Genomic DNA, 23,793 nt, shown 5'->3' with positions numbered 1-23,793 from the left:
TAACAGTATAGCTTCCGTCCCTCTCCTTGCCCCAACCTGGGCTTGAACCAGGGACCCTCTGCACACATCAACAACTGACACCCACGAAGCATCGTTACCCAACGCTCCACAAAAGCCGCGGCCCTTGCAGAGCGAGTGACGGTCTCAGAGCGAGTGACGTCACCCGATTGAAACGCTATTAGCGCGCACCACCGCTAACTAACTAGCCATTTCACATCGGTTACACTGAGATAAGGCGGAGCTTACCTAGCATAGACTTATAGATGACCTGGAGCCAGTGGGTCTGGCGACGAATATGTAGCATACAGGTCGCAGTGGTGGGTGGTAAAAGGGGCTTTGGTGACAAAACGGATGGCACTGTGATAGACTGCATTCAGTTTGCTGAGTAGAGTATTGGAAGCTATTTTGTAAATTACATCGCCGAAGTCGAGGATCGGTAGGATAGTCAGTTTTACGAGGGTATGTTTGGCGGCGTGAATGAAGGACGCTTTTTTGCGAAATATGAAGCCGATTCTAGATTTAATTTTGGATTGGAGATGTGTAATATGAGTCTGGAAGGAGAGTTTACAGTCTAGCCAGACACCTAGGTATTTGTAGTTGTCCACATATTCTAAGTCAGAACCGTCCAGAGTAGTGATGCTAGTCAGGTGGGCGGGCAGCGATCGGTTGAAAAGCATGCAGCTGGTTGTACTAGCGTTTAAGAGCAGTTGGAGGCCACGGAAGGAGTGTTGTATATGTTTCCTTTACAAGCCCCAACTCCAGCAGAAATCCTAAACCAGTCAGTTCTATAGAAAACATCCTAATACTTCCTTCATTTTACAACTGATCATAATCAAGTCCAGTATGTTAGTGCTGAAGATGAAGAAATACAATTCAGTTAATTCAGGAAGTAAACTGAAATGAAAAATGTTCACTAGGCTTTTAAATGAGAAATAATTTCAGTTTGGTTCCTGAACTGACCTGGAATGACCCCAGCCCTGATCTCGATACAGTGATCACTGCATTGTGAGGAGACCATGGCTGTAAAGTCAGTTGAGGTCTTTGGGGGGAAATGCACAGTTGTCTAGTTGGGTATGACAGCTGTACATATTCTTCTGACACTGATCTAAGGTCAGTTATATCCCGGAGGGTAACTTCTGCCCAGAGAAAGTTTGGAGCTAAACATGTCCCTCAAATACAAAAACACAGATCATATATCATGCAAGATCTTTGCACATTAAAATAACTTGAATATCTGCATGGTGCTAATGTTCCCTCCACCCACAAACATGGCAAGTAAATATATTGTCTAATAACAGTGGTATCGGTGCCAGAATTAGGCTGTGTTGGCAGATATACCAAACAATAAACCTTGGCTGCAGTGAAGATGAGAGCACAGTCCAAGAAATGAAAAGGCCTTGATGGGATCCTTCCAGATGGTCACCCTGCTCAACTAGTGTATCCAGCAGATATGGGGCTTCTTGTACTGATGTGCTGGGAGGACACCGAACCTGAACAAACAGGGTGTATTCAGGGAGGTGAAATGTTCTGAACATTGCTGATAGAAATGTATTAAATAGAGCTGACACGATTCTTTGTTCTACCTAACAGACAGTCATATCTGTTCTTCACAATACATTTCTATCTGAATGTTGTTCTGTAAGGATTCACCATATTAAAGTTGAATTTGGCTGCACCATATTAGACCCAAATAGCATTGAAACAATGATTTGAATGCAAAGGTTTGAAAGCAGAAGACATGGGATCGACACTGAACAATGTGAAACTTGTTCAATTACATGTATTAAAAATGATATAAACCAATTTCTCTACAAGTTGCTAGAGCTGTCTTTTAGAAGGATATAAACACTGTAATGTAACGGATTCATTTAAATGTATTGTAAATGTAAAGGAATGACTTTATTGTAACTATTCATTTTATATCCGTTTTATTGACGCCAGCTCAGCTTCTAAGTGGTTAACTTTAAAGTGTAATAAAAGTTTGAGGCAGCTATATCACTGTCAGCAATATGAGTGGATAAGATTATTGAAATACTGTACTGGAGTTATGTAAGTAATAAGAATCTAGTGGACCGTTTTAGCCAACTGAAATGTGAGACAAATAAAAGCGCCTCCAGAATTCATTAGATCATACTGTAGATAAATAACACATTAGATTGAACAGTTTTATAAGCTGTTATTGAAAGCCTAAATGTTTCTGTTCTAGCTTTTAAATATTAATTTAATATGGTTCCACCAGAGTGATAAATCAAAGTGAGCAAAGCACGAGGTAATGGCCATCTATGTTATGAGGTGAGGAGACAGTTCAGATGTGTTTACAAGCTAAATATTATAAATAACAGGTGAACATATATATAAAGTTGTTGTTCAGGATTAATGCCACTCAAATGGAACTAAATAAGGCCAGATTAGGTTTAATGAAAACTATTTTAGTTGTAGTAGGGCAACATGGACTCATTCCATTACAGTATATGAGGTTCAGTAGAAGTAACATTGGGATGAATCAAACTTTTGATAATGTCATAATTATTGGAAACGACATCTCTCATTTACATAAATTCTGTGAAATTTAATTCAGAGACAAATATGACATTAAAAAGTAATGTAATGGGAGTGTGGTGTTCCTGGAAGTGGGAGGTGCTAGTGATACACAGAAATAAACAGGTCTCTCATCCAAATCATTTCCTTTCCCAGAGTGGTCCATAATTAACTTTTGCTTGGTTGGCACTTCCAACCAGATATAAGGAGGCTGAGGCCCCAGCATCCATAAGTCAGATACCTTCTTCCTCTGTGGTAAGACCTCTCCACCTCCTTAAAGTTGTATATTTGTCTCATCTTTGCACTCAGCAACTGAGGCAGCAGCTAACTGCCCTGTTTGAATTGACTTCTGCATGTCTCTTGTAAGATTTGACAATATGCAATCAAGTGCCATTGGTTTAATAAGTAAAGAATAAATAAAAATGACATATTTTTTACCTTAAATCTGTGACTTCCATTTATGGTCAAAAGTCCTGCACTTGTTTGTAAATTGAGGTGGTGTTCTGGAATGTAACTGGGGTTTCAGGGGTATTTATTTGAATTATTTACAGAGTGTGTAGTAAAGTGAGTTGCCACTTGGAAAACGAAGGTTATCAGTTACACCTGTAGTTGAATTTGACACTGCGGTAATTATTTAGTTCAATGTTTTCTAGCCCTTTAGGGGATAAATGATAAGGCTTTAGATATGTGTGTTTTCACAACACTCTCATGTTTCACAGGGTCCTCCAAGAAGTACACATTCATCTGTAGGAGGGGAAAAAGAAGGTGAGACATGGTTTGAGTCTTCACATAAAAAGTGATGTGAATATTCTGTTAGAGATACCACTCACCTAACTCTGTTGACTGGGGAGGAAGCACCACAGAGTCAAATCATGTTTCTTGTTTCATCTCTTTCCTAGTTATCCGTCACCATGAGTACGGACGCTGAGATGCAAATCTACGGCAAGGCTGCCATATACCTCCGTAAATCTGAGAAGGAGAGGATGGAGGCACAAGCCGCACCCTTTGATTCAAAGAACGCCTGCTATGTGGCAGACAAGGTGGAGCTGTACCTTAAGGGTCTGGTCACTGCCAGGGCCGACGGGAAGTGTACTGTGACAGTTACCAACCCTGACGGCAGTAAGGAGGTAAGTCTGATCTGAAAAGTTTCAAGTTTGTGCAATTACTCTAATTCTTGAAAAATCATTGAAATGATCCAAACAATGTCTATAGGCAATAAGAAATCACTAACAGGAAATATATAAAGAAGCATTTCATTGTTTTTTGCAGACATTATATAACCTTCAAACACATCATTGTTATTGCTGCTAATTAAAAATGACATAGAATGTTGACTAGTCAAGAACCACCAGTTGTGTGTCAGTGGGTGATAACTAAGTAGTTGGATTAATGTGGATATACATTCTGTCAGCAAAAAGTATTCTGTCATGTCCAGTTTGATCTGCGTGTAATCTAGATTTCTGACTGTTTCAGGAAGGAAAAGAGTTCAAAGATGCAGACATCTATGAGATGAACCCCCCTAAGTACGACAAGATTGAGGACATGGCCATGATGACCTACCTGAATGAAGCCTCTGTGTTGTATAACCTCAAAGAGCGTTATGCAGCATGGATGATCTATGTAAGAAACCTGTACATACAAACACACACATACATGAACATAAGAAATACACACATACAGTACTACACATAAATGAATGGTAGAAACCAAAACATATCAATACAGTAGACCCACATTAGTATACCAAAGTACACCCACATTCTCACATAAATCCAGGTAAAAGTCAATCTGACTTTGTTAATCTCCTAATTTAATTATTCTTTCATCCAGACCTACTCTGGGCTCTTCTGTGCCACGGTGAACCCCTACAAGTGGCTCCCAGTGTACGACGCAGAGGTTGTAAACGCCTACAGAGGGAAGAAGAGAGTGGAGGCTCCACCCCATATCTTCTCCGTCTCTGACAACGCCTTTCAGTTCATGATGATTGGTACGATATCTCATGGATGGATGGATGGATGGATGGATGGTTGGTTGGATGGAGGGAGGGACAGATGATTGGATGGATGGAGGGAGGCATGGACAGATGGAGGGATGGACAGATGATTGGATGGAGGGAGGGAGGGAGGGAGGGAGGGAGGGAGGGAGGGAGGGAGGGAGGGAGGGAGGGAGGGAGGGAGGGAGGGAGGGATGAATGTCCATAAATGCGCATGGATCTCAAAGTCCATAAGTGCTTATAGATGGATGGATGGATGTATGTATCAATAAAATTTCAAATATGCTTTTGAGAGGTATCTACTGTTTTCTAGTCTAGGTTAGAACAGTTTGCTTGGAAAATCTGATCTCACTAACCCTTGTATGGAAAATGTTCCAAAGTGAAATTCATGATGATGCTATGAATTAAATAATGTCCCCATAATGTTGCTTGAGTATGATAAGCAATGTGTTTTTTGGTTCCAGATAAGGAGAACCAGTCCGTCCTGATTACGTAAGTTGTTTACTAAAATGTCACTTGAGAAAGTGTTTCTATTGTAATAAGTTGGGTCACTTGGTGTGATGAAATACATGACAATATGAATGGATTAGAGCATTAGGCTATGTGTAATAACGAGTCGATGAGAAGGAGTATTTGTTAAAGACTTGTGTCAGAACACAGGTTAACAGTGTATTGTTCTATGCTATTTCTTAGTTACATGTTTGAGTGTCAGATTGGCTTTCACTAAAACCCCTCTTTCTCTGTCATATAAACCAGTGGAGAATCCGGTGCAGGAAAGACTGTCAACACCAAGCGTGTCATCCAGTACTTTGCCACCATTGCAGTGTCTGGGGCCAAGAAGGAAGCAGAACCTGGCAAAATGCAGGTAGGTTGTTCTTATGTTTGCCTTTTTAGCACATTTCAGTTTGGTTGGCTGTGTAAACTTGTTTTCCAGTGGTGAATCCTCTTTCAAGCAATTGAGAGAAACTAACTTGACAATGTTACCAGTTTTTGAGCAACTTGTGTTTGTCTCAATCAGGGGTCTCTTGAGGATCAGATCATTGCAGCTAACCCTCTGCTGGAGTCTTACGGTAATGCCAAGACAGTGAGGAACGACAACTCGTCTCGCTTTGTAAGTATGAAGGGCAAACTGTGGAAGTTACCTTACATTGGAAAATTATTATTCAGTAGTTCCCTATTGTTATACACATTTAAGATATTTTCCATTGCTGAAAATTTGAAATTCAAACTTGTTGTGTTTTCAAGGTTCTAAAGTTTGCAATTTCCTCTTTAAAATGTCAGATTTGATTTGCTGTATTATTTTTGTTTCATCAACCCCTACAAAAGAACAAAAAAAAAACATCAAATCCATTATTTATAAACCACATAATAATTCACATTTCCTGTTGCTGCAGGATTTGTTTTCCTGCTGTAGCAAACTGGATCCTACATCAATATCCTACATCTGTATCAATAGATCCAACATCTGTCCAACAAACTGTAACATTTAAAGGGGTCTATCAAAGTAAAAGTTTAGATGTATTTGTTGACCTATTTCTAACCCCCATGCTCTACTACAGGGTAAATTCATCAGGATTCACTTCCAAGCTGGCAAACTGGCTAAAGCTGACATTGAAACCTGTGAGTTGGTTTTGACTGTTTCTCAATGCTTTCCTAAATTCACACAGATACATTTAAATGTAATGATATCCAACAAATGATCTCATTCTCTCTCTCTCTACTCTTTCTCTTTGTGTCATTCTCTCGCTCTCTCTCTACTCTTCCTCTTTGTCATTCTCTCCCTCTGTGTCTCTCTCTGTGTCTCTCTCTCATTCTCTCTCTCTCTCTACTCTTTCTCTTTGTGTCATTCTCTCTCTGCTCTTTCTCTGTGTCATTCTCTCTCTACTCTTTCTCTTTGTGTCATTCTGTCTCTACTCTTTCTATTTGTGTCATTCACGCTCTCTCCCTCTCCCTCAGACCTGCTGGAGAAGTCCAGAGTATCCTTCCAGCTGCCCGATGAAAGAGGCTACCACATCTTCTTCCAGATGATGACAGGCCACAAACCTGAGCTAGTTGGTACGCCAGAGGAAATTATTCCCATCCCCATTTATGGAATATATATACAATATTCATAATCCACACTAATAATAATATTACAATGAGTACATCCAAGGTAACAAGGCATCTAGACATTTGGAAGGTCTTTGGGAAAGATCTATCAATGTGATGCACTAGTCCACAAGTCTCAGTCTCCTCTTTTGATGCTATATATACTTCAATATATACTACATGTATCATTGAGTCCATCTACTTAGTAAAGGAGGGAGAGATACTGTAAAGGTAGGACAGCAGAATTCTAAGAGATTTAACTGACAAGCTGTTCTCTGTTGTCCACAGAAATGGCGCTCATCACCACTAACCCCTACGACTTCCCCATGTGCAGCCAGGGACAGATCACTGTGGCCAGCATCAATGACAATGAAGAGCTGGATGCCACAGATGTGAGTAAAACAAAGGGTTAAACAAACTCTAGATATGGAATTGATAGGACCACCATACACACCGAATGTACTGTGCAATTCCAACTTGGTGGCAGCTGTGAATGTTCATGTATGTTTTTGTTTGATACTAAATGTCTTGTTAGTTAAGGCATGTGCCTCAAGGAACTCTTCGTGCCTTCCACAAGAGAGCACCACTAAGTGCCCTGTGGAACTGTGTAAAACTAATTTTGTGCTGCCATCTACTAATGTGTTTGCCAAGTGTTATCATGTGGAACAGAGAAGCCAGTCAAATCTATCCATCCCATTTGTTCTGCAGTGAGCAGCACAGAAATGTAGTGTAACTGAGCAAACTACCGTTCAGTTCATCACTGTTGTACTTCCTCTTTAATGCCAGGATGCCATTACCATCCTGGGCTTCACTAATGAAGAGAAGATTGGCATCTACAAGCTGACAGGAGCTGTATTGCACCATGGAAACTTGAAATTCAAGCAGAAGCAGCGTGAGGAGCAGGCCGAGCCAGATGGCACAGAGGGTGAGTCCCACTCATAGATATACAATATGTAGAGCATTAGTCCCATTCCCAGTCCCCAACATAGAAATAGAACACCTAAGACAGACAGTGCCACATGAAAGTGAGGCAGGAGATCATTTTTGGAGAACAAATTACAACCTCCACAAATGTGGGTAAATCAAAACCTAAGCCACAAAGAAATTAACCAAACTATTTTGTCAGTGTGAAATCAGAAACAAGTGATCTTGTGTCCCTGAGTCTGTTGTTGTTGGTTCTCTCTCCAGTGGCTGATAAAATCGCCTACCTGCTGGGCCTGAACTCAGCTGAGATGTTGAAGGCTCTGTGCTACCCAAGAGTGAAGGTCGGCAACGAGTATGTGACCAAAGGACAGACTGTGCCTCAGGTAAGGTGGCCAAACACAGAATCTACCATTTTCTGAGCACCGGAATTATTGTTGGGGCGAGTGCATTGTTTTTGTTTTTCCAAAGCTTGTATCACCTTATCACTAGACATGGTCAATATCTCACATATTAATTTGAGGTATTATCATTGCAGGTTAATAACTCAGTCTCGGCTCTGGCCAAGTCCATCTATGAGAGGATGTTCTTGTGGATGGTCATCCGTATCAATGAGATGTTGGACACCAAGAATCCAAGGCAGTTCTATATCGGTGTGCTTGACATTGCCGGGTTTGAGATCTTTGATGTGAGTATGAGACCAGAACAAGACAATTAGTTGTGATTCAGATTGATTACAGTCTTGTATGATGAAATGATCCCTTTGAAAACTCCATCAACAGTACAACAGCATGGAGCAGCTGTGCATCAACTTCACCAATGAGAAACTGCAACAGTTTTTCAACCACACCATGTTCGTCCTGGAGCAAGAGGAGTACAAGAAGGAAGGAATCGTCTGGGCCTTCATTGACTTCGGCATGGACTTGGCTGCCTGCATTGAGCTTATTGAGAAGGTAAGCTGTCTGTGGGGATTTTAATGGACCATAACAGCAAAGCTCATATGGAGCACTGTGTGATATATTATCACTGTGGTACAACGTACAGTAGCAGCGTAGCGTTTAAATTACTGGGAAAGCCAAACCAGTCAAAATAAATCCATATTGCAACCTATGTGTTGTGATAATTGCATTGTTTGCTCTATAACCTGTTAGTTTATATGCCTTGCCACCATGATATATAGGCCTAAGGCTGAGACAATAAGAAGAATAGAATAAGAATAAATTCAACCACATCTTTGATTCATCACAAAACCGGAGAGCAACATCTGTCCCGTGGAGTCCACAAAGCATAATGCATGTAACAAACAGTTACATGACCTACAGCATGGTCAGTCAAGTACATTTCTCTGCCATTTTCGGACCACTAAACATCTATTGATTTAGAACCACGGAGAGTTACTGCAAGTTGCAAAGAAAACAGGACCTGCCTCCCTCCACTATTCTGGCACCATTTCAACTTCAACCTTTCAATGTCATCAAATAACCTATGCTTAGTCTAATACAGTGACAACTAAAAGATTCCAAAAACGAATTTATTCCAATCAATGTCAGCTAAATATTATGTGGGTGTCCATGGTACTAATTTATGCGAGTAGAAAAAACATGTTGACTCACCCTACTTGTAGAGAAATGCCAATGCCAACCTCCTGTCTTTCATGTTGCTGAAACAGTCTCTGTCATACAGTACACGCTTTACATTTTTGTTGTCCTAGGCTACCTGGCTAAAACCATTGCTCGCTATTCTAACTTCCTTTCCTGGGCAACGATTAGCCAGCTAGTTAACATTCGCCTTCTACACCTTGCTACATATTGAACTTCCATACTCTCAGACCAAAATAACAATGTATGAATTTATGGTTGGATCAGAATTGCTGTTAGAATCATTGGCCAGGACAGCAAATTAAGTAATACTTCGAGTACAAATCCCTATCTCTATCCATGGCTAATTTAGGAAAGGGCCCATTTTAGCTAGCAAGCTATCCACCGGAGGACAACAACAATGAGATGCAACAAATAAAGTTTTTCTTTTTGTCAATGATGTTTGGATTGATGTGAAGCCGAATTCAAACTGGCTTCATTTCACAAATTTTTTGGTGCACCAGGACCATTCACAGATAAGCTCAGTTTAGCTCAACTCTGATTCGCTGTTATTGTATATAAAAAAAAAACAGAGGCCAAATGTTCGTCGTCTTCTTCCCATGCATTCAATGCTACAATATCATATTAGTTTTGACAGACAGCATCAGATAGAAGAGCTACACATACAGAGAAAGCGGGGCGCAGTTTTGCTTTACCTGGTGAGACACATTCAGGCTCTTGCTAAGCGAGACGAAATATATAAAATAACGTGTCATTTTTGGGGGAGAAGCCTGGCTTCACTTGGCACCCATGAATACATGCCACTGACAAGTTATCTGACTGTTGAGAACTCAATATGTTTCCTATTATGTGTCCCTAAAATAATATAATCCTATAATAGCATGTTTACTAATGGAATAAATGTCATCCTAAAAAAATATAAATGGAGGCCAAATGCTCTCTGGCTTCTCTTGCATTCAATGCTACAATATCATACTCTTTTTGACCAGACAGCATCAGATAGAAAGGCTACAAATACAGAGACAGAGGAGCGCAGTTTTGCTTTACCTGGTGAGACACATTCAGCCTCTTGCTAAGCGAGACGAAACATACATTATATTATATGTCAATTTTTGTGGGAAACCTCGCTTCCCTTGGCACCCATTAATATATGCCACTGACTGTTGAGAACTCAATATGTTTCCTATAATGTGTCCCTAAATGAATATAATCCTATAATAGCATGTTAACTAAATGTAAATATTACTAATTTGATATACATCTCTTTTCGTAAAGCCATTGGGCATCTTCTCCATCCTTGAAGAGGAGTGCATGTTCCCCAAGTCTTCAGACACTACCTTCAAGGACAAGCTGTACGCCCAGCATCTTGGCAAAACAAAGGCGTTTGAAAAGCCCAAGCCTGCCAAAGGCAAGGCAGAGGCCCACTTCTCCCTGGTGCACTACGCCGGAACTGTGGACTACAACATCACTGGCTGGCTGGAGAAGAACAAGGACCCCCTGAACGACTCAGTTTGTCAGCTGTACCAGAAGTCCGGAGTCAAAATTCTGGCTGCCCTGTATCCTGCTCCCCCACCTGAGGGTAAGAATAGCATCGCGTCAAATTATTTAATTAAGCACTACTTATAACTTAGACCAAATGTTCTTTAAAGTCTTTGAATGTATACCAATTTCTCAGGGTGTTTTCACCAGGTTAATTTATTCATACACTTGTTTTTTCAAATCATACAATAGGTGTTATTTTACACAATGACATTGGCAGCATTTGCCTCTAGATAAGTGTGAAGTTAACCTGTTAAGGGTGTGTACTGGAAGCGAAGTCAGGTGCAGGAGAGCAGAGTGTAGTTAACAGGCACACTTTTTATTCCGGTCCAAACGAAAGCACATAAGTACATATAACGTGTCCAAAACACGGAACACAGACAAAAGTCTGGCGCATAACAATACCCACATAACATCAAAACAATTTCACACAAAGACATGGAGGGGAACAGAGGACTAAATACATTCAGTGTGACTAGGGAATGAAAACCAGGTGTGTATGGAACAAGACAAAACAAATGGGAATATGAAAAATGGAGCGGCGATGGCTAGAAAGCCGGTGACGTTGATCGCCGAACACCGCCCGAACAAGGAGAGGAGCCGATTTCGGAGGTAGTCGTGACATAACCAGAGATTCTCTGGTTTATAATTAGTGTGCTTGCTGAAGACAAGACCACTATAGATTTCTTACATAATCGTGTTATTATTCTATTTATTCCACCCACTCTAGGAAATGTACTTTTCTAGTTATCTTTTACTTTCCCCCATTTTAACAGATAAAGCCAAGAAAGGAGGCAAGAAGAAGGGTGGTTCCATGCAGACTGTGTCCTCCCAGTTCAGGGTGAGCTTTTGAAATCTGCATATTCAGTCCTTTCAAAGGTGCAATTATTATAAATGGTTTCTGAGAAAATGGTTTGTAACCCTCTTACAGGAGAACTTACATAAGCTGATGACCAACTTGAGGAGCACTCATCCTCACTTTGTGCGCTGCCTGATCCCCAACGAGTCAAAGACTCCAGGTACAATAAATATTGAGTTAAATATGTCATCTTATCAGTACAGTACCAGTAACCTCAACCATTCCAATCTTTAACCTGTTTATGAGTATTAAAAGAGACTTGTTTTGTTTTACCAGGTCTGATGGAGAACTTCCTGGTTATCCACCAGCTCAGGTGTAATGGTGTACTGGAGGGTATCAGGATCTGCAGAAAGGGCTTCCCTAGCAGAATCATCTATGCTGACTTCAAGCAGAGGTACACGCACGCACATACACAGACACTGACACACACACACACATACATACACAACCACAGAAATATCTGCTCCAAGGGTTTTCCCAGCATCAGAATAGGCTTACCTTTTACGTAATATAACCAAACAAAAACAACTTGACATATATTACACATTTGTCCTCATTCAGGTACAAAGTACTGAATGCCAGTGTCATCCCTGAGGGCCAGTTCATGGACAACAAGAAGGCTTCTGAGAAGCTGCTTGGGTCCATTGATGTGAATCACGAGGATTACAAGTTTGGACACACCAAGGTCAGTTAAATACCCCCAGCAAAAGCTGACAACAAAACACAACTTCAATGATAATTTAAACCCGTACCATATAAAATCTCTCCAGGTGATCTATCCATCCTTTTGTTCTTTCTTCTTCATTTCACTAATGGAAAAGGTGGAAAAACATTGTAGTTTTTTTTTCGTCAGTCATTCATCACAAGTATAGATGAGAAACTAAACTCATTATCATGTACATTGTGTTAGAGTGGTATGGCTGCAGTTATCTGATTCTGTGTACATTATTAATCTACAACTGTACAATAACTAACAACTTAGAAACAACATATCACATGGTTTGTTTGTAGCCAAAGCAAAGTTAATGTTGTTTAAATCAATCTAGTTGTGTTGTTCCCCTCTTTTGATTCCAACATTTCTATCTGTCACCATCTGTGGTTCCATTGACCATGTTAACCTGTGTCTCAGGTTTTCTTCAAAGCCGGTCTGCTGGGTGTCCTAGAGGAGATGAGAGATGAGAAGCTGGCCTCTCTAGTCGGCATGGTCCAGGCTCTCAGCCGTGGATTCCTCATGAGGAGAGAGTTTAGCAAGATGATGGAGAGGAGGTGAGGAATAGTAGACATCTTGGCAAAGCTTTCTGTCAACCAGCTGTATCTAATGCATTATGATTACATACTGTATATGCTGTGAGCTGTTCAGAATGAGAAAGTACGTCTTATAATGGTCTACTAAAGCTTTTGGGTTAATTCATTTATAAGTCCAGAAATGGATGTAGCAACTAAGGATTCTAGCTTTATAGTTGCAGTTTGGGATTTAGCTGTTCAATTGGCATTTACATTTGTGGTATTGATCCATTAATTGTTGAAGAATATAAAATGTCTCATGAGCTTAGCATGACTGTCAGTCGTTGCATCTAGGTCACTCACTATGAATTTAATAGGGGTTACATTTCCCTAGCCCCATTCCTCAGCTGTAAACAAACAGTGGTGTGGGGCCCCATTATGTTGTTCATCTAATCACAGAATGTACCTTTAAGCATGTCACTCACCATGCCACTCTATCCTTTCTGTCAACCAGAGAATCAATTTACGCCATCCAGTACAACATCCGCTCATTCATGAATGTGAAAACCTGGCCATGGATGAAGTTGTACTTCAAGATCAAGCCCCTGCTGCAGAGCGCTGAGACTGAGAAGGAGCTGGCCAACATGAAGGAGAACTATGATAAGATGACAGCAGACCTGGCCAAGGCTCTGGCCACAAAGAAGCAAATGGAGGAGAAGTTGGTATCCCTGACGCAGGAGAAGAACGACCTGGCGCTCCAAGTAGCATCTGTGAGACAGCAACAAGCTTCATAAGGGCACATCTACACACACAAATCCACACACAGACATACATACAAACCCATATGAACACACTGTGAAGCATGTGTTTAACACATTTTTATTGCCCATGTTATATATTCCATGAATTTCTATTGATTTACTCTGACCTTCAATACACAAAGTGAGGCCTCTGATTTTTTTTCTCCTGTTCTGAAATCAGGAAGGAGAGAGTCTGAACGATGCTGAGGAAAGGTGCGAGGGGCTCATCAAGAGCAAGATCCAGCAGGAGGCCAAACTCAAAGAGACGACCGAGAGGCTGGAGGATGAGGAGGAGATCAATGCTGAGTTGACTGCCAAGAAGAGGAAGCTGGAGGATGAGTGCTCTGAGCTGAAGAAGGACATTGATGACCTGGAGCTCACCCTGGCCAAAGTGGAGAAGGAGAAGCATGCCACTGAAAACAAGGTCTTGTGTCTTGCCATAGACAGCCAAACCAAACAATAATCAACTCGAAACATAGCTTAACAGAAATGGAATTCAAGTTGTATTGTGGGTGCGGAAAAAATTCTGACAAAATAGTGGAATTTCAGTTGCGGGGTACTCCCCACATTCATTGTATGTTCTGCTAGCCCACATTTATGACTTCAATTCAGTACACTGGCATGGTGTACACTTCCATCTAGTGTTGAATCTATAGTACAGTAACTGTTGACACATTTCTAATTTAAATGAAATTAATGCAATATATGGTATATTAAACTAAACCTCCCATTTACGGTGAAGTGACAAAAGACACATTTTGCCGTTTTCAGGTTAAAAACCTGACTGAGGAGATGGCATCTATGGATGAGAGTGTTGCCAAGCTGACCAAGGAGAAGAAAGCCCTCCAAGAGGCCCACCAGCAGACACTGGATGACCTGCAGGCAGAGGAGGACAAAGTCAACACTCTGACCAAGGCCAAGACCAAGCTGGAACAGCAAGTGGACGACGTGAGTGGAGTTGGACATTTTGGCCACGATAGCATGTAAGATGATATTATCTTCAGTTGTTTAGATTTGAACAATATATGTGTTTTATCTTCTAGCTTGAAGGTTCTCTGGAGCAAGAGAAGAAGCTCCGTATGGACCTTGAGAGATCCAAGAGAAAGCTGGAGGGAGATCTGAAACTGGCCCAGGAGTCCATAATGGACCTGGAGAATGACAAGCAGCAAGCTGATGAGAAAATCAAGAAGTAAACACAAACAAATGACTACAGTATTAGCTGCTATAATGGTTGTTCTTGACTAATTATTGTAATTATGAATTAGCATTTACATGTGATTCTTAAAAGCAAAGTATGATCCTCCCCCTTTACACATTAAAGCAAAACCAACTCTGCAATCAACGTGTTTGTGTTTCTTAGGAAGGAGTTTGAGACCACCCAGCTCCTCAGCAAGGTTGAGGATGAGCAGTCTCTGGGAGCTCAGCTGCAGAAGAAGATCAAGGAACTCCAGGTACAGTAGAGGATATAAGCTCCAGTACAGAAAAGCACAGACTTGAATCATTTCTTGAAAAACATTATTCTGGTACCACACATTTTTCCAGGTGGCTTCTGATAGCTGAGTAGGTTGGAAGATGGTGTTTCTTAACATTGTGGTTTTGGCTCCTGCATGGGACACTATCTACTGAATACATTAGTGTAACTGGCTTTGTATTAAACAACATTTATGCAAAATATACATACTATTATTATTTTGTGAGGTTCAATTGTTTCAACTGTATTGTAGTGTTCATCCCCCTGCTCCTACCCCCTGTTCTAGGCCCGTATTGAGGAGCTAGAGGAGGAAATTGAGGCTGAGCGTGCTGCCAGGGCTAAGGTTGAGAAGCAGAGGGCCGATCTCTCCAGGGAACTTGAGGAAATCAGCGAGAGGCTGGAGGAGGCCGGAGGCGCCACTGCTGCTCAGATTGAGATGAACAAGAAGCGTGAGGCTGAGTTCCAGAAGCTGCGTCGTGATCTTGAAGAGTCCACCCTGCAGCATGAGGCCACAGCTGCCGCTCTGCGCAAGAAGCAGGCCGACAGTGTGGCTGAGCTCGGGGAGCAGATCGACAACCTGCAGCGCGTCAAGCAGAAGCTGGAGAAGGAGAAGAGCGAGTACAAGATGGAGATTGATGACCTCTCCAGCAACATGGAGGCTGTCGCCAAGGCTAAGGTGAGTAGTAATGTTTTGATCAAGCAGTGTTGAGGATGGTCAACTACATTACCATTCAAGTGAACTGAAGTTGACAGGAGTCACATATATAAAGTAATGATGGTACATGTTTCACTAACAGGGAAATCTGGAGAAGATGTGCCGTACTCTTGAGGACCAGCTGAGCGAGCTCAAGACTAAGAATGATGAGAATGTTCGCCAGGTCAACGACATCAGCGGACAGAGAGCCAGACTCCTGACAGAAAATGGTACCATCAACAATGAACAACAAGACAATGCTTTCCTTTAGTAGAAAACAAAACTTGTTGTGGGCTGTATCCACACAGATTCTACTGTACTATTCGCTGCCCAATTGCCCTAAAATACCTCAAAATAGATTTTCAATCTTAGAGAACAGAGACCCTATTAACAAAATGTCCCTCTGTCCCTGCAGGTGAGTTTGGTCGCCAGCTGGAGGAGAAGGAAGCCCTGGTGTCTCAGCTGACCAGAGGAAAACAGGCCTTCACCCAGCAGGTGGAGGAGCTGAAGAGGGCTATTGAGGAGGAGGTCAAGGTAAGGGACCCAAAACGGACTCCACGTCCACAGAGTTTAGAGCTATATCTTCATGTAGACGGTGACTACGCCACCCTCTGAGACTCCTAATGTCTATCCACACTCAGAGACTTCGACCATAATTTGTTTGACTATCTCTCTAATCTCTCTTTGTATTTCTCTCTCACAGGCTAAAAACGCACTGGCCCACGGTGTCCAGTCTGCCCGCCATGACTGTGACCTCCTGAGGGAGCAGTTTGAGGAGGAGCAGGAGGCCAAGGCAGAGCTGCAACGCGGCATGTCCAAGGCCAACAGTGAGGTGGCTCAGTGGAGGACTAAGTATGAAACTGATGCCATCCAGCGCACAGAGGAGCTGGAGGAGGCCAAGTGAGTCACACGCAACAGAAAAAACTCAGATATGGTGTGGATGGTGAGGGTGGTAGGTGGCTCTGACAAAATGTCACATCAATATGTATTGTAACATATCTCCCACTCCACAAAACCACCCTCTGTTGTGCAACAGGAAGAAGCTGGCCCAGCGTCTGCAGGATGCCGAGGAGACCATTGAGGCGACCAACTCCAAGTGCGCCTCCCTGGAGAAGACCAAGCAGAGGCTGCAGGGAGAGGTGGAGGACCTCATGATTGATGTTGAGAGAGCCAACGCATTGGCCGCCAACCTCGACAAGAAGCAGAGGAACTTTGACAAGGTGAAAATGAATTAAGCTATATTTTTTATCAATTTTATAATTGTTGCATATTTATAAATCAAAACTCTTCACCAAAGACTTCTGATGAAAATCCCATGGATTCCCCTAGGTTCTGGCAGAGTGGAAGCAGAAGTATGAGGAGGGCCAGGCTGAGCTGGAAGGAGCTCAGAAGGAGGCTCGCTCTATGAGCACTGAACTCTTCAAGATGAAGAACTCCTACGAGGAGGCTCTGGATCATCTGGAGACTCTGAAGAGAGAGAACAAGAACCTGCAACGTGATTATTTGACAGCGATTCTATTTGGCTTATGTTTGATTAGCAAGATGAATTGCTGTTAATTAAATAAGTGTAATCATGATTCAATATCAACTTCAGTACATTGACATATCCACTTAAAATCCCCCAAGTCTAAACTGCTCGTGTGTGTGTGTGTGTGTGTGCAGAGGAGATCTCTGACCTGACTGAGCAGATCGGAGAGACTGGCAAGAGCATCCATGAGTTGGAGAAGGCCAAGAAGACCGTGGAGACAGAGAAGTCTGAGATCCAGACCGCTCTGGAGGAGGCTGAGGTACAAACTACAGCTGTTTGATGGGAAAAGCAGTGTTAACTAACCAATGCCAGCTACAGTGAAAGGCTCTCTGTATTGGTGTTTATTGTAGTCATATATATTTAATTCCTACATCCAAATGTACTGAACAAAACTTTCCTGACTGCTTCTGTTTATCCAGGGAACACTGGAGCACGAGGAATCCAAGATTCTGCGTGTGCAGCTGGAGCTGAACCAGATCAAGGGTGAGGTGGACAGGAAGATCGCTGAGAAGGACGAGGAGATGGAGCAGATCAAGAGGAACAGCCAGAGGGTGGTTGACTCCATGCAGAGCACCCTGGACTCTGAGGTCAGGAGCAGGAATGATGCCCTGAGGGTGAAGAAGAAGATGGAGGGAGACCTGAACGAAATGGAGATCCAGCTGAGCCACTCCAACAGGCAGGCCGCTGAGGCCCAGAAACAACTGAGGAACGTCCAGGGACAGCTCAAGGTAAAGGGACTGGGACATCAGGCTCAAAAACCTGAACATGGCTAGGGATTTGTTTGTGAATCACCCCTACTTCCACAAGTCCTAATGAACGTATGTCATTGTGAACCACAGGATGCCCAATTGCACCTTGATGACGCCGTCCGTGTCGCAGAAGACATGAAGGAGCAGGCAGCCATGGTGGAGCGCAGAAACGGTCTGATGGTGGCTGAAATCGAGGAGCTGAGAGTTGCTCTGGAGCAGACAGAGAGAGGCCGCAAAGTGGCTGAGACTGAGCTGGTAGATGCCAGCGAGCGTGTTGGACTGCTGCACTCCCAGGTATGGGTCAAAGCCATTTCTAATGAAACTCAACCAAGCATACAGTTTAAACACACCTGGAATGTGTCTTAGATTTTCATAATTTCAGCCTTGTGACTTGCAAGTTCTCTTGAGAGACAAACAAATTATCTTGTTTCCTTCTTCAGAACACCAGCCTTCTGAACACCAAGAAGAAGCTGGAGACTGATCTGGTGCAGGTGCAGGGAGAGGTAGACGACATCGTCCAGGAGGCCAGGAATGCAGAAGAGAAGGCCAAGAAGGCAATCACTGATGTGAGTCCTTGAATTACATCATCTTGATTTGCTCCTAAGGGCCAATGGTAGCTGGGCTGGTTAAGAACAACAAAGATCTCAGAGGAACGTTATGATCGGTGCCAATTGGTGCATAAATTAAACAAACTACTATTCCAGGCGGCCATGATGGCTGAGGAGCTGAAGAAGGAGCAGGACACCAGCTCTCACCTGGAGAGGATGAAGAAGAACCTGGAGGTCACAGTCAAGGACCTGCAGCACCGCCTGGATGAGGCGGAGAATCTGGCCATGAAGGGAGGCAAGAAGCAGCTCCAGAAACTGGAGTCCAGGGTGAGTTATCAGCAGGGGGGATTAGGGTGGATTGAAAGACTGATTGCTGGAAATGTATTTGATCATGTAAAAATACACTGGAGCATTTTGTAATTACTTTTTATCTCAATAACCCACCTAGATCAGGGGTTCCCAAACTTCTTTGCATCGGGGACCACCCCTTTTGTGATAGCGAATTCATCAGGGACCCCCCTCATAATATCAGAACACAACGTCTACTTTAAAGTGCAATAAAAATAGCAAATAGCATCCACGACTGGACTAATCAAGTCTCAGGCCCTGGGAAATAAACATTTTAAGTCCCCCCTCTTTGCATCAGAGAGAAAATGTTGCAGTTTTAAAGCTTACATTACAGTGCATTCATGATCACAACAAAACCAATTATAACAATTTTACACTTATTTAGTGGAGTTGATCCAAGACCTTTAAATAAACGCAAATGTATTACTCTAGTTGCTTCCTTCAGGCTTAAATTGTTGTCTCAGCAGACTTCTTCTAATCTGCCATTTCATTCATAATAATAATTCACAATGAATATCAACACACAATATAATATACATTCATCCGATTAATGTCATAGTAATAATTTCTCTTGTTACCTCTCATTCACTGGCCGTTGCTAGGGAAGCTAGCGTTGCTATGCGGGGCTACCAGCTAGCGGGCTAATGGCTGAATTAGCTTGTAGGCTAGCGGACTTTAATAAGTTCATAAAACCTGAAAATACAACATAACATCTTAACAAACATATGTACACACTCCAGAAACATTGCCGTCTTAAATATGGTGCTTTTCCACTCGCTTACTTTCAAAATAAAGATATACAAATGTATTTATGTCGGTGCTTCTCTCTTGCTGTTGGCTCACTTGGCAAACTACTCTCAACTGCCATAGCGCGAGCTCCATAATGGAAGAAATGTCACAACATTAAAACATGCGAGTGGCGGCCTCTAGTCGCCTTACTGGTACTGCACCATACACCACTAAACGCATGACAACATCGATAAATAGTCATGTTACAAATACAAGAAGAATTGAGTTGTGAGCCTCCCAGGCCCGTTGTTTATCTAAGAGTTAATAACATAAATTGTGGATTAATAATATTACATTGTACAGTATTGCACCCTCTAAACGTTTTCCAAAGATCCCTGGCTGTTTAATCTGTTCTTGCTATAACAATTCATAAACACATTGAAATTTAGATTTACTTTGAGAACCACTGACCCAGATATTGAAAAGTTGATGTTATTATTACAGACCCCTTGAATTAAAATAATAAAATGACTTGACTGAGTAGAAGACTCTACCTCTGTTTTACAAAGATTTGTTTCACCACCTCAAACAAATGCCTAAATGTATTTCTCCACAAAGGTGCGTGAGCTCGAGACTGAGGTGGAGGCAGAGCAGAGAAGAGGTGTAGACGCAGTAAAGGGAGTCCGCAAGTATGAGCGCAGAGTCAAGGAGCTCACTTACCAGGTAAGAGAAAGTGCCTTCTTCACACACTTGACACTAACAGACAGGTTTGTGTATAAAACTATTGTGACATTGATTCTTTGCTCTTCTCCCACAGACTGAGGAGGATAAGAAGAACGTTAACAGACTTCAGGACCTGGTAGATAAGCTGCAGATGAAAGTGAAGGCCTACAAGAGGCATTCTGAGGAAGCGGTGAGTCACAGTCAAATACTCTGGGAAAAAAATATTTTTCCGTACAAAACGTAATGTCCATGTGGTTTAGTTGAAGTGTTGCTACAGCACACCAGTCAGCAATGACTCAATTGATATTACAAGTAATTGCTTAAGAAAATATCAACATTTCTGAGTGTTTGCTGCGCTGGGGGCTGGTCTCGTGATCGTGCTGGAGGCAACGGTTTGATCCCCCGTTCCGCTAACTCACTTACTCTACTGTATCATCTATCTCCCTGTATACATTGCTATCCTAAAGCTGTCTTTTTTTGTATTTAGTTTTTTAAATACCTTTAAAAACAGATTATTAATTTGCTACCTGAAGCTTCAAACTTTAAATGCTGATGTTCTGCTCTCCCTCTCTTTTCCTCACCCAGGAGGAAGCAGCAAACCAGCACATGTCTAAGTTCAGGAAGGTTCAGCATGAGCTGGAGGAGGCTGAGGAGCGTGCTGACATCGCTGAGACTCAGGTCAACAAGCTCAGAGCCAAGACCCGTGACTCTGGAAAGGTACAGAACTGCTTCTAAACCTGTACCTGACTCATGTTCAGATATGACCACATCAACACTACCTATGATTCAGTCTTCTCAGATGTCAATACTGACCTTTTACACTCAACTGTATTTAAGATCTCTAAGAAGAACATTTCAGGAAGGGCTAAACAATCTAATAAGAGTAATTCAGTTTGTACTTCAACATCTAAAATCCAAGCTGAGCACTGAGCATTAAAGACTTGATCGATTATATTCTATCCATGTTCATTATTATTACTGATCCATTATATTCTATCCATATATCTATCATGTTCATTATTATTACTGTTCCATTATATTCTATCTTTCTTCTTACAGGGAAAAGAAGTTGCTGAATAAACAAGACCAAAGTAGTGAAGATCAAAGTCTTACCATTTTCCTGTGTTGCATAAAATATGATTTTCATGTTGAAATGTTGAGCATTGATTAAAAACATGTGGATCTACATACACTTCCTTTGTGACTGTGGACTTATTACTCAGCAAACAGCTTTTTAATACCATCAAATATTGTACTTTAAATAATGGAGCAATCTGGGATTCCAACAGCAAAAGTGGTCACCCTGAAAAAGCAGTCCGTTTTTTGTGTAAAAGGCTGAGGGATGAGGCTGGAAAAATGTAACCACTCTCAAATTATCAGACTGAGGTATGGATGCAAGGACTGCAACTTTGTTCTTGCTTAGTCACACTTATTGAATTCAATGTAGTTCAGCCAGCCTCGGCATTTAAGCTGCTTCTCTATACAAGGTAATGCTGGTAGATTGCCATTGGAAATAATGACTCTAGTGTGTAAAAATCTGACACTGGCTAAATATGCATGTCAATTTCAAGCCTTACCCCGAGCCGTTTATTTTGTACTTGTATTTATTATGGATCCCCATTAGTTCCTGCCAAGGCAGCAGCCACTCTTCTTGGGGTCTGGCAAAATTAAGGAAGTTATACAATTTAAAAAACATTACAATACATTCATAACAGATTTCACAACACACTAAGTGTGTGCCCTCAGACCCCTACTCCACTACCACATATCTCTGACACAAAATCTGTTATCATGTGTGTATGCATGTGTTTGTGCCTTTTTTGTGTTGCTTCACAGTCCCTGCTGTTCCTTACTTAACCTTTAACTAGGCTAGTCAGTTAAGAACAAAATCCTATTTACAATGACGGCCTACCCCGGCCAAACCCTAACCCGGACGACGCTGTGCCAATTGTGCGCCGCCCTATAGGACTCCCAATCACGGCCAGTTGTGATACAGCCTGGAATCGAACCAGGGTCTGAAGTGACGCCTCTAGCACTGAGATGCAGTGCCTTAGACCGCTAAGCCACTCGGGAGCCCGATAAGGTGTATTTTCATCTGTTTTTAAATCTGATTCTACTGCTTGCATCAGTTACCTGATGTGGAACAGAGTTCCATGTAGTCATGGCTCTATATAGTACTTTGCGCCTCCCATAGTCTGTTCTGGACTTGGGGATTGTGAAGGGACCTCTGGTGGTATGTCTTGTGGGGTATGTACGGGTGTCTGAGCTGTGTGCTAGTCGTTTAAACAGACACCTCTCTCAAATACAAGTAGTGATGAAGTCAATCTCTCCTCCACTTTGAGCCAAGAGAGATTGACATGCATATTATTAATGTTTGCTCTCTGGGTACATCCAAGGGCCAGCCATGATGTCCCGTTCTGAGCCAATTGCAATTTTCCTAAGTCCCTCTTTGTGGCTGAACAGTAGTCTAGGTGCGACAAAACTAGAGCTTGTAGGACCTGCCTCGTTGATAGTGTTGTTAATAAGGTAGAGAAGCGCTTTATTATAGACAGACTTCTCCCCATCTTAGCTACTGTTGACTCAATATGTTTTGACCATGCCAGTTTACAATCCAGGGTTACTGCAAGCAGTTTAGTCACCTCAACTTGCTCAATTTCCACATTATTTATTACAAGATTTAGTTGAGGTTTAGAGTATAGTGAATGATTTGTCCCAAATACATTGCTTTTAGTTTTTAAATATTTAGGACTAACTTATTCCTCGCCACCCATTCTGAAACTAACTGAAGTTCTTTGTTAATGAACGAGAACATCAGACAAACAGTAAATACAGGTCATATCTGCATACAGTTGATATCAATGCAACATTTGAAGTGTAAACCAATATTATTGTAGCTATGAGAGTAGCAGCATCAACCATCACATTGGACATCACTTGCACTGCCATCAGATTAGGATAACACACAATTACAATCAACAAAGACGTAGTTAAGAAAGACAAAATAACATTGGTTTCCTTACACTATAGGTTATAGGTAACAATCCTTTGTATGAACTGCCAACTTTATTATGCATATTATTTGTTAATTGTGGGAATAAATTAAGATATGCAAGATGTTTTAATATATATGCATATTTTTAAATAACTGTATCTAACTCAACCGAGGGGAGCGCGTTGGAAATGCTTTTGTCAGTTAATCTGTTTCTGTTCTGTAGGTGGCACTGTGTGCTCTTTATAAAGGATGGGTGGACCATGTCCTTAACACACGCTATATCAAATCAAAAAGTTTATTTGTCACATGCACAGCATACAGCAGGTGTAAACGGTACAGTGAAATGGTTACTTGCATAGTAGCAATATCAAAAACAGGAAGTGTCCAGATAAAAATATTTTAAATATTTTGTAATTGTTAGATGAAGCTTACTCGACACATTTATCTAAAT

At 41.7% G+C, this 23,793-nt stretch overlaps 1 protein-coding gene across 1 annotated transcript; it reads left to right on the top strand.

Moving 5' to 3' along the window:
- The first annotated feature begins 2,739 nt into the window (after window positions 1-2,739).
- On the top strand, window positions 2,740-21,542 carry LOC115177968 (myosin heavy chain, fast skeletal muscle). Its single transcript, XM_029738970.1, has 41 exons — window positions 2,740-2,793; window positions 3,258-3,303; window positions 3,438-3,665; window positions 4,012-4,158; window positions 4,369-4,525; window positions 4,996-5,023; window positions 5,288-5,396; window positions 5,550-5,642; window positions 6,091-6,151; window positions 6,488-6,586; window positions 6,908-7,011; window positions 7,406-7,544; window positions 7,808-7,926; window positions 8,079-8,228; window positions 8,323-8,493; window positions 10,414-10,717; window positions 11,454-11,518; window positions 11,609-11,696; window positions 11,813-11,930; window positions 12,098-12,221; window positions 12,666-12,802; window positions 13,275-13,530; window positions 13,742-13,984; window positions 14,332-14,508; window positions 14,604-14,749; window positions 14,921-15,011; window positions 15,318-15,707; window positions 15,829-15,955; window positions 16,141-16,259; window positions 16,429-16,625; window positions 16,762-16,945; window positions 17,055-17,220; window positions 17,388-17,512; window positions 17,673-17,981; window positions 18,093-18,296; window positions 18,443-18,568; window positions 18,707-18,877; window positions 20,246-20,350; window positions 20,445-20,540; window positions 20,936-21,067; window positions 21,410-21,542. Exons 3-41 carry the CDS (start codon window positions 3,450-3,452, stop codon window positions 21,428-21,430), a joined length of 5,814 nt encoding a protein of 1,937 aa, XP_029594830.1. The 5' UTR covers window positions 2,740-2,793; window positions 3,258-3,303; window positions 3,438-3,449; the 3' UTR covers window positions 21,431-21,542.
- Window positions 21,543-23,793: the final 2,251 nt, after the last annotated feature.

The sequence above is a fragment of the Salmo trutta genome, chromosome 38 (assembly GCF_901001165.1).
Source record: "Salmo trutta chromosome 38, fSalTru1.1, whole genome shotgun sequence".
NCBI lineage: Eukaryota > Metazoa > Chordata > Actinopteri > Salmoniformes > Salmonidae > Salmo > Salmo trutta.
Note: the sequence above shows the minus strand (reverse complement) of the source record. Positions and strands in the feature narration are given on the sequence as shown.